Source organism: Lycorma delicatula, chromosome 1 (assembly GCF_047948215.1).
Source record: "Lycorma delicatula isolate Av1 chromosome 1, ASM4794821v1, whole genome shotgun sequence".
Taxonomy (NCBI): Eukaryota; Metazoa; Arthropoda; class Insecta; order Hemiptera; family Fulgoridae; genus Lycorma; species Lycorma delicatula.
In genome coordinates this window covers 379,291,504-379,303,576 of record NC_134455.1, presented here as the reverse complement: position 1 = coordinate 379,303,576, position 12,073 = coordinate 379,291,504, and the positions used below count along the sequence as shown (strand labels likewise).

Below are 12,073 nucleotides of genomic sequence, written 5' to 3'. Positions count from 1 at the left end.
AATTCATGAACAAAAACTCTTATAAGATAAAACCTCACAACACAAACATTTTCAACACTAGAAAGGGCACAAAGATTGAAATGTATGAAAAAGTAATGGGAGGACCACAAGGCCCAAACAGTCCCATCAAAGAGACATGCATAACAGACTGACTAAAATCATCCTATGCGGTCATAAAAGATAATAATAATATATATATTTAGCCCACCAGGCTGATCTAGTGTTTAACTCATTACAAAAAAGTTGTTTTTATAAGATTTATTAATTTAACAGTGAATACCTGTGTACTCTGGTGGTTGGGGTTTAATTAACCATATGTCTCAGGAATGGATGATCTGAGTCTCTACCAAACTAAACAAAGTGTAGTCTGATACATAACATTATCTCATTGAGGCATGGTGAAATTTGTTTACATGTTGTGAATCTTCTATGTATACTTTTCTCATCTAACTGTAAAAACTATTAAATTATAGAAATAGTTCATAAATATTTATAAATTTATGCATTCAGAGTTCAAGATCACAGAATAATAACTTAGATTCATGTTTGCCTGTTCAAAGAGTTATTACTATATTTCAGTTTAATACTAGTTATAAATTATTTTTTTTAAATGAATTTTAATGTTTTGAAATATGAAAATGTTTTCCTTCTTAGTGTGGAAATTTCTAAAACAAGGGGCAGGACAAATACCAACATCACATTCACAACAATAATATCGTGATTCCTTACTTATATGGTTTCCATAATAACAACACATCTTGTAGGTGCAATTTTTATTCTGTATCGGGAATATACGACAGGGGAATGTCATTCTCAGAGTATGAGAGGATCATCTCCTACGGAGAGCCTATAATTTTTGGGAGTGACTTTGATGAATTTCAACATTTTGTTCAATAAGGGGCTTCTCTGAATTGAAGAAGAGTGTACTGGACTGTAAGGTTTAAAAAAAAATTATTAAAATTGTAGCTCCACCTTTTTAATGTTTTTAGTGAATGGAGTCATATATAATTTATAATTTTCTGTTTAAAAGACCATTAGTTGGTTGCTTTAAACTGTCTGCCCTAGGTTTGATTTTGTTTCATGTGAAGCAACTAAAGTACGTCTGGGCACAGTCATGGTAATGTTCTCTGACAGTTTTGATGTCCATTGTACATAAATTTCTGTGGTATAAATAATTGAGCTGCTTGTGTGTGGCTGATTATCACCTTTATTTCAGTGGTAATATCATGTTTATGTAACACTTGTGCATATTTGTTGCATGAAGAAAATATTGCAAAACCTCTTCTTCTCTTTCATTCTTGAGAATGACTAGTGCCATTTTTATTAGTGATGTGTCTAATGTCAGGTCTCGCATTAATCATTCACTTGACAATATTTTATATATAATAATTACAAACTATAATTCAGTTCTTAAATATTCACGTAAAAAAAAAAGTTACACACAAATAAATATAAATAAAAATTTCAATATATGAAATGTTTTACAGTTTTCAGCGACTTTGTTGTTTTTATTATAAATACTTAAATTTTAACTTAGAGTGTTTTTATTTTTGAAGATAATGGATGTACCTGTAAAGAATATCTACGTGTATGAAGCTTTGCCCTCTAACAGTATTTGTTTTATTTTTTGCTTTTTTTTGTGTCATATGGAAAGATCATCATGCCTTGAACTATAACATTAAATTATTGATTTTGTGTTTCAGGAAAGTGAATCTTTGCAAGTGAAAGAGGAGCCGATCAGTAATGGGTGTGATAATTTTGATGAAGCGACAGATCCTCTTGTAACTGAAGGGACCAACCTAATTAAATTTGAAGATCATAAAATCAACAATGAAGCAGTAAGTTAGTTTTACTCGCCCTTTCAGAGTGAATTTAGTGGAGTAGTTATGTGAGTGAAACTTTATGTAAGCACTTAATGTTGATGTTTTAATTTGACTTCAATGCATTTTTTTACCATGTTTTGGTTTATTCTTTAGTAATACATGAACTTTCAAGTATGAGGATCATTACAGTTCTGATGTTTTACTAGACTGATTGATATGTACTGCCACATTGGCCAAAAAGATACTGTTCTTTTACCACAATCATGTGCCGGTACACATGTCTCTGATAGTAGTTGCAAAACTCAATGATAATTTACACTTTGACAATGTCATCTGAAAGCATGTGCTGTATTCACCTGACTTGGCTTCAATTAATTACTTCCTTCTCCGAAATCTGAAGAAATGGCTCATTGGACAAAGATTTATTTCTAATGATGCAAAGGTGAGAGAACTGCTTATTTCGCAGAGTTGGACACATCACATCATACTGATAATATAAAAAAAGTTGGAAAATCTGGGTAAATGAATCAAATTGTAAGAGAATTAAGTTGAAAGTTTAAAAAAAAAATTCTTCAAAACCTTCCTGAACAACCCCCATATTTGTTTTAAATTGACTTATAAAATCAATTTTCTCAGGATTAAATTTGTGATTAATATGTTTGCTATTTTGTTATTTTTTACAATGTACACATTGAGAAAATAAAGTGTATAATATATATATATATATAACCATTAAATTATTCTTTAAATAGTAAATTCATATAAAAATAAAATTAAAACAATTTTCTTCTTTTTTGGCCTAATTTTGTCATAATACTTGGATTTTTCTAAAAATTTTAGCAAGACAGATTTTAATGGTATTTACTGCCAAAAATATTTATTTTTATGGTATGTGATTTGTATATATGTTTTATTATTACTAAGTTCCAGTCAGAATAAAATAAAAAAAAAACATTTATTGGAAATTACTTAGTTTGTAATTTGTGTTCTTTATCTTTTTTTTTTAAAGGAATCTGAGATCTTATTGAATGATGATGTTTCACCACAGGTTAATCTTAATATGAAAAGCAATGAACTTCGAATAAAAGATTTTCACACAGTGAAGACAAAAGATGGGATGGTATTTTATCCATGCCGTGTAAGTATAAGCTATTGGCTATTGTAACAAACATGATTTGTCTCTTGTTAATTTCATTACTGTGTATATATTTCAATGTGTTCGTTTTAAAAAAAATGTTTGTAACTGTATTTTGTTTTGTTTAATTAATATCGATTTATTGAGATGTTTGTGAATGATAAATGGTCAATGTGTGAGAGCAAAGTGTGTTTTTGAAATTCATTAATGACTGAAATATGTGAATTTTAACCTGTTGATGGAGTTGACATTTTAGTAAGCTTTGGGTGATTTGTTGTTAATTGTATTCAGTGTTCATGTTTCAATATTTATCAGATAGGCAGTTTAAATTGGACCTGGTACAGACTAAACATGGTTGTGACATAAAATCTGTAAATGAAAAGAAAATAATATAAAATCTAATTTTGTGATTACGTTAGGAAGACTTAACATATCTACCATATTTTGACAAAAGATATCCGAAGTTATCACCCTGCACAGCTGATGCATCAATGCTAAAGTAATATTATTGAGAGTCACCTGATGCAAACTGTTGTCAATGCCTTCAGTTATTGATAGTGTAGGACTTGCAACTAGACAAATCGTCTAGTCAGAATTGCACTAGACAAATGGTGTTGACAAGGAAAACCACTGTTCTCGAAAATTATTGCACTGAAGCATGAATAGTTTACAACAGACAATAATAGATTAGAGCAGTAATATACACCTCCAATAATAGTGCTAATAGGAGCAGTGTAAAAGGTAACCCTCAAATACCTGTAGTTAAGCTCTCTCAGTTTGGTTTTTAAGTTTCTTGCCCTGTGTGGAAATATATATATATATTAGTGTTTCTTGCATGCGCACCACATCATCATTTATTTACAAGTTTTTAAATGTTTTTAATATATTGTTAAAAGAGGATGCGAATTTAGAAGAATTTAAAAAATATATATTTTTATTTTATTTGTTATAAAATTATACATTATAAATCATGTTTTTCAGTTTGATCATATGTATATATATGTAGTATTTTTATAATAAAAAAATCAACTCGAACAACCCCAGTACAGAATTATAAAGTAAATGAAATGACACTTACCTTGTTTTTTATTCCAAAAGCACCTTTGCAGGATCCTTCACCATCAGCTGTATATAATATATTTATATAAAATTACATATCAAACATAATAACAAATTTAAATATTGTAAATAGTTAATTTTAATATTAAAATATCAAGAAATTTAATTTAAATAATACTAGGTAAAGTTAGGACATTTTTCAGATATTTAAACATATAAATACAAAAGATTCCTACTTGATCAACTTTCAGACAGAATATGATGATGACACTTAAAAAAGCAGCAACAGATGGCAGCACATTTATAGATAAAAAAAAGAAATGATTATAATTTTTATAAATAGCGTGATTTAAATCCACTCAGTAATGTAAATTGGTTTTCTAGGTTACATAGCGTAAATTTATTCTATTTATTTTATTTTTTAAATTTAATTTGTTATTTATAGTAGAAGTAGTTATTTTATTTAACCGACTTCATACGTTTTTTATATATGATTGTAGTTTTAATTTTCTATTATGTTTGATATGTAATTTTATTTAATTATATTATATACAACTGATATGCAGGATAATTATTTCATTATTAGACCTACGCCTTCAATTTGTTTTAAATCGTCCAAATCTCAAACTTTCCTTTGTAACAACTTTTAATGAAATTTCAAGGAAAAAAGTTAGAGAAGTTATATCTGAGAGATCTAGCTGGCCATGCAGTTGGTACTTCATCTGATCCTACATCTAGGGAAGTGTTGTCAGGAATATGGTAACATCTCAATATAAGTGTTTTGGAGCACCATCTTGTTGGAAACTGAATCCGGCAGGAATCTGACGAACATGAAAATTCTCAAACAGGTTGAGATAAATGTGCCCTGTCACAGTGAGCTGCATGAAAAAAATCAGTCTGATTATACCATTTTTGTTTCATCATAAATAGACATTGACTTTGGGTGTGTCCCTTTCATTTTTGATTACTGCGCAGCTGAAAGCAATGGAAAACCACAGCTGCTTTTTTGCAAGAAAATGTAACTCTCTGCATATTCATATATAGTAAAGATATTTAACTAATACTTACGCCTACCTTAGTAAAATATTAAAAAAGAACATTTTATGAGTCGGATCGTGGAATGTTAGAAGTCTAAAAAAGGTTGGTAGGTTAGAAAATTTAAAGAGGTAAATGAATAGATTTAGTGTAGATGTAGCAGGAATTAGCAAGGTTTGGTAAGAAGAGGAAAACGACTTTTGGTCAGGTGATTTTAGAATAATTAACACAGCTTCAAATTAAGGGCAGGCAAGGAGTAGTAGGTTTCGTATTGAACAAGAAGATAGGAAAGAGAGTAGATCTGATTGAAATCCTTTTGCAAATATAATTGATTTACTTCTATATTGTTTTATTGACATAAATTAATTGACCTGTCTTTGTGTAGGTGAACACTATACTGGACAATTAAGAAGAATTATCAAAACTGTAACTGAGCTTGTAATTTATTAAGGGATAAAACAAACTCATACAAATTACATTTAACATTTAATTATATGTTTTTTAGTTACTTTAAAGAAACTTGTTTTTTTTTAAATTGTGTTCTTTGTAGAATCAGAAGTTTACTTCCCTGAATGTAAGATTAATAGATTACAAATTAAAAATTCTGTTGAATTAAATATAAAAAAATATACACATACTGACGTTATTAATTAATCAATTCCTTTTTTGAGCTTAGCGATCCCAAAACAAGAAAATGAATCTTTGCATTATTTTGAATGTAAAAATGGATTTAATTTTTTTGAACTTCCTGATAATTTTAATTTTATGAATCTGAGTTTTAAAGGATAGAGAAATATGGTAAAATAAGAATCCAATACCTACTTGGTGAGCTCTTAATCAAAAATTTATATTGTTTTCACGTTTAATCATCTCAGTCATTCCAGAAGTTTCTACATAATGCTTCATGCATTGCCACTCAAACCCTCTTTCGTAATCTAGTACTCGAATGATGATTTAATATGAATAAATAGAGAATAATGAACTTTTATTTGCATTTGAAGTAATAAAATGATCTCATTAAATTTAAAAATAAATAAATTACAAAGCAAATGATTTCTACTATCAGAATGACAAAGCGCAATATTTTAAAAGAAAACAGATAAAAATAAAAATACAACTGAGTATAGGGAGAAAGGAATAAAGCAGTTGAAATCTAATTTTAAATAAAGTTGATTGGCTATATATTAACAATAACATTAATAATTATTTGATTGAACGAAGATAGGTGTGAATGGTTGGAATATTAACTAGCATCGGTCAATAAGATTTTAAAAAATCTCTAAATTCACAAATAAATGTAAACCCTTCCCTTCAGCAACATATTCAAAACAACTTTGAGTCAATATATTTTACAGCTACACTAACAGGACAGGGTAGGATAAAAATATTTTGTGGATAAAATGTGTATTTTATATGTTTATAAATATATTTATATTTTTATTCTGCATTAAATTTAGTAAAACAACAAACTTAAGAAAAACATGAATTCTACGGCTTACGAAAAATAATTTTTTTCTCGTTACGATTGTAAAGAAATATACCCGGTTTATAAGGTTAACTCAGTTACCACCCTGCAAAAACGGCCATCCCGTATAATTTACGGCCACACAGTTGCAGATAATTTTTCAGTACAATTTTAATGTACTGAACAATGTTATGCTACACACTTTTTTCCCTTGCTCCCGAAAGTAATTTCTTACAAATAAAAACCGGTAATAAATACCCTTTTAGGAAATTGCTCATAATACTACTGAGAAGTACTATGATAAACGCATAATATGCTACAATAAAACAATATAATTCACAACATAAATCCCGACCAAATACTTGCCTACATAAAACATGATTAATAAAATACAAATTTAGATACAGATGATGCAATATCACCTATATACATAAAAATACAATACACTTAATACATACAGAAACTAATCTCGCCCAGCTACATATATCTACTAATATACAATACAATGAATAATAATGAAATACACAATAATAAAACACAAGCCCCGACCGAAAAAGAGCACATCAACACAACGTGCGAGGTACTCCTACTCGCCATTTTTTGCCTTTCATCCACGCACAAAGCTTCAACCATGGCAGTTTTACTCCGCTACACTGCTTCCGAGGCAAGCATATTAGGGACTACATTCCCGACCCTTAACTCCCCAAACTCTTCCACTACTGGGCGCCTTACATCATGCCACCGCCCACACCATAGCACATGTTATGGGGAGTCAACGACCCTACAATACTGACATAGAGCAGAAGCCCAATTCCCAATCCTATGAAGATATGCCCCAAAGCAGCCATGGTTACTCAAAAACTGTGTCAGCTTATAAGAACGTCCTCCTCACCAAGACAATTATTTCTGCGATGAGGGGTATGGTCATTCACCCGTTCTCGACTCTCTCCATCTCTCCTGCCACTGGTTGATAAGCCATGTACACGCGTCACCGGCCGCCGTACCCCGCTCATCTGCTACGAGACTCAAGAGTGGAACTTCGACAATGAAAAACACCGCCTCTTTGGATACAGTGCTGTACGCACAAGCAATCTGCAAGGCAAGCATTCTCTGCAGCCCATCCAGGTGCTCCCTGGCCCGCCTGGTGCTAAGGGCTGTAATCCATACGGAGCCCTATACAAACACACCGACTACGCCACAGAGGCGAGGAGTCTCCTCTTGCTGGTAGATGGGCTGCCAAGAATTCTCATTAGCTTCGCTAGGGCACTAACTCGTCCTCATTGCTAACCACCTCGCGAGTGTGCTCAAGAAAAGTCCTCCGCCTGTCCAACCAAACACCAAGGTACTTAGCCTTGCTGGTTGTCGCAACATCAGTTTCACCGACTCCGGAAACAATGGGGTCAAGCCTTCTGCCAGCCAAGACCACTGCTACCGTCTTCCGTTCTGCTAATTTAAGGCCATTTGATTCGAGCCACTCCTTTGCCATGCAAATTGCTGCATTGCCCTGTTCAGCCACTTCTTGTTGTACTACTAGGGCAGTGACCCCTTCCGGATACCCGATTCTCAACACAACATCATATGCGACGTTCCATAGCAGAAGACCGAGAACCGAGCCCTGCGACACATCACCCTCCAACTCATGCGTAATTTGCATTACTTCAGAGTTGGCGACTGCATACCTACGGGACAGGTAGAGATTTATGATCCGCCGGAGTACGCACTTGCACCACGTCTCTCCACTTCATCATGAGTCACTCGCCAGGGCAGGGTATAGCAAGCGTTTTCAACAACCGGAATCATTCTGATACGCCAGGAACCAGCAGCAGCCTCATCGACCAGCTTCATTACTCGGTTGAGAGAATGCACTGTGAACCTACCTTTGCAAAAACAATACTACCTACCCTAGCATGCAACTCCGTCGTCAATCTACCCACAAGAAGGCGCTCGAATAGCTTATCAAGTGTACTCCGTAGGCACAAAGGACGGTAGCCAGTGACATTAACTTCCTGATTCCTACCCTTTTCCAATAGCACCAACCGAGCAACCTTCCAAGCATCTGGCACAAAGTCATGTGTAAGCAGTAGTTGGCAGCATCTTGTAGCTTTTGCGGGACCACATTGACCAGGACCTGCACTGCATCACTCAGTGTTTCTAGATGGACTAAATGGTGATGCCATCTAGTCCAGTATTCTATTATAAATATTTTATTAAAAATTAATCCAAAGATGAAAAAATAAAATCATTAAACTTATCAAGAAATTTTTTTAGTATATTTAATAATTATATTATTGTAAACTCAAACAGTCAGACATTAATTAACTCTTGGAATACTTTGTTTATTATCCAATAAACTCATCAGCAGTTATGCTAAAACCTAATTTACGCTTAAATATTTATTAATAACATGAATAACGTACATAAAAAACCTGTTACCCATTATTTTAAGTAAACACATATATATTGTTATAGTTAGTGTTAATCTCTATAAATATTAGTGTAGCTAGCATGTAAATGTTAGTAGTTAGCAATTAGTATAGTAATTGTTAGTAACATTTATTTTTTGCGTACATGTTAATGTTGCTATATTTCAGCAAGCATTAACGAAATGATAAGATATGTTTTTCTTTTAAGACATTATAAATTTAATCTGCTCAGAAGGTTGACATAATAATTATTATTACATATGTGCCTATCAATTAATTATAGCAAACCAAGAATGGGTTGATAAAATCATAAATATTGAAAGAATTGATAAGAAGACAATAAAAATATTAATTATTTAGAAAATTTATTTTTAAATTTAATGTATATAAAGGGTTGACAGGATATTTGTTTATTAAAATATTATATGAAACAAGAAATCTAAAGCATTGTGAAAATAAAAGTTTCTGTTATCATACCTGAACGTGAAATAATTAATATAAAGGAATGTAAAAATAAAATTATTGATATAAACATAAAAACGATTATTTACAATTCAGCTAAGGGTAAATAAAGAATGAAATCATAAGGATGTGTATGTAAAAGACAGTTTAAAAATGAATCCACATTCCGCAAGGACATGGGGGTGGTAATCCATGAAAGAATGGTTGAAAATTTGTGTTGCTAGGGTGAAATGCAAAATAAGTGGTTTGCTAAACAAAATAATTTTTGTTTATATAAATAAATTACAAAGTAAACTGCTAACGTTTCCACATTAATTTTAGGGTTGATTAGGTCAAGATAGGACAAGATTAACTTTTTAACTGTGATTTGGGTTACAGCCACCTCTGAAACAATATGGCCTGCAATAAAAAAGGTACCAATAAATATAAATTTTTTACATTCTAATTTTTTAATAATTTTGTAAAAAAAATGTCTATTAAGAGGATGAATACAAGGAGAGCGAGTAGTGGAAGTAGTTGGAGTGAGGTTATCCTAGAACAGTCATTCTTTTTACGGAAGATAAAAATAATAGCAGAAAATGTTAATTATCACACTGAGGAAGGGGAATGAAAACCAGTAATTACTAGCTATATTTTTAGTAAATTATTTAGTATTTGTGAATAAAAAAGCAATTACTACTTCAGTTAATTTTATCAGTATTTATTGAAATACTATTTACCGATACTACTAAGTAAATACTGAAATTTGGGGGAATAATACGTTTCATTTACTTAAATTTATCAGTTATTACTAGCTCGTTGATTGTTAGTAGTAACCATACTAAAAACATTTACAGTTTAATAAAATGGCTGCATTTATGAGCATTTGTACTGTAAAAACAGTGTGTGGTGTAAGAACAATCAGTGGTGATCAGTACAAGAAAATTTGTGTTTGTGAAAGAATCTGTTGAGTTTTTGACAATATTTTTTTTACCTGAAACAAATGAAACTAGAAGAGTTACTTTAAGCATGCAACAAAAAACTGAAGTTTTTCTCAGACATTAATCATATCCAGGATTTCAGAATGGTGTTAGCAAGGATTTCATACAGAAGAACTAATACAAAAGCATTCAATTATGTTCTCGAAAAAGCAGTTTTTAAGGAAAATTGATGGATAATTTTTTTCTGAAATGCAACTGAAATTGCTAAAGCCAAAGGAAAGTGGAGTATTAGATTCAAAATTCGATATGTAATTGGTGCTGTTGATTGTAGAAAAAAATAATTATATTTCATTATATAAACTAAAAGGATTTGCCAGACAACATTGTAATGTGGACAACAAAGTATCCAGCACCGAAGCCGTATGGTCTGGAAGCACTCATGATAGCTGGATTTTAAAACCCAGCATAATTAGTAATGACATTTGTAAATTTAGATCTAAATTCATCAGGTTCTATAAGTATTTTCCAAATTTAAAGCAATATTATACAAACAAGTTGCTCTTCAAAACTTTTAATCCCTTTTTGTATACAAGAAAAAATTTACAATCTCATTAGAGACATATTTGCAGACTGGAAACATGACAAACAAAATTTTATTTCTAAAAACCAAGTAGGATTCTTTAAAAATAATATTTTATTTGTTTGTAATGACACAAATGAAATGATGAATAGGCAAATATGATGATATGGAATATCAAATGTTTGGTTTCTTTCTGGATGACCTTGTAATTATAATAATAACTACATGAATAGTGGGCATCAAGTTAAAACCCATGAAATACTTTGGAGAAGACAGATTCAAGGATAAAGGTACAGAATGATGGTGTAATGAATGACTAAGGAACTTGACACCAGAAAAGATAAACAAAATCTATGTTAAAGGGTTCTTCAAAGTCTCTAGTTCAAAGATTATTATTTACAAAGCTATCCCTAATCCAATCAGGACTTAAATGGCAGCCGATTACTGGGAATAATAATAAAATCGAATGTAATTATTTACGTTTAAAATTTTCACAGCTCAGAGATTTAGCTTGGTCCATTACAAATAACAATGTACATAACTCTCCTCATACTTAGAGTAACAGAAGAAATCTCAATTTTTTAATCAAAACCCAACAATCATCCAAATGTTCCGACAATTAACCTTTTAAACCATTTTTGCCACTTACATTCTACTGACCTTTTTTAAAATTCAAGATTTTTAAGAATAAATCCTTTAAGAGAAGAATGAAGTAAATATTTGTTGAGATTTGCTGTTGAGCTTCTCTCCTTCAAGACATTTACAAACATTCATTCACCTCATTTATACATTATCATGAACAAACAAATTATAGATATCTACTTGCATTAAAAAAGTTTATATCAGTTGATATTTTTTTTGAACATATTCTAAAATATGTTTATACCAATTTAAAAAATAAACCGCTTAATAATGTCATCTGACACCAATGTGAAACAGCTGCAAGGTAAACTATTTCCTTACTAAGTTCCTGTTGGGTCATCGCTGCTTCAGGTTGTATATGCTCACAAGGGAGCGCAGCAAGTAAGATTTGTGTTTATATTGTGGCACCCTTGATGATGTTGAGCACGTGATCTTAGTGTGTCTCAAGTGGATGAATCCAAGTTCAAATCCTAGGAATGGCAATTACTTTTATGTGAATTTGAACAATAGTTCATGGATACCAGTGTTG

At 31.3% G+C, this 12,073-nt stretch overlaps 1 protein-coding gene across 3 annotated transcripts in view; it reads left to right on the top strand.

Moving 5' to 3' along the window:
• The window catches only part of LOC142317306 (uncharacterized), a 39,655-nt gene extending 34,052 nt beyond the window's left edge, over positions 1-5,603 (top strand). The window contains exons 5-7 of one of the 3 annotated variants that reach the window (XM_075353743.1): positions 1,704-1,838; positions 2,833-2,961; positions 5,438-5,603. Coding sequence is in view for 1 of the 3 variants with exons in the window: in XM_075353745.1 (XP_075209860.1) it covers positions 1,704-1,711 (8 nt within the window). In the remaining 2 variants the exon portion in view is untranslated. The remainder of the gene's footprint in view (positions 1-1,703; positions 1,839-2,832; positions 2,962-5,437) is intronic. The other 2 variants (XM_075353744.1, XM_075353745.1) reach the window with 2 other exon arrangements.
• Positions 5,604-12,073: the final 6,470 nt, after the last annotated feature.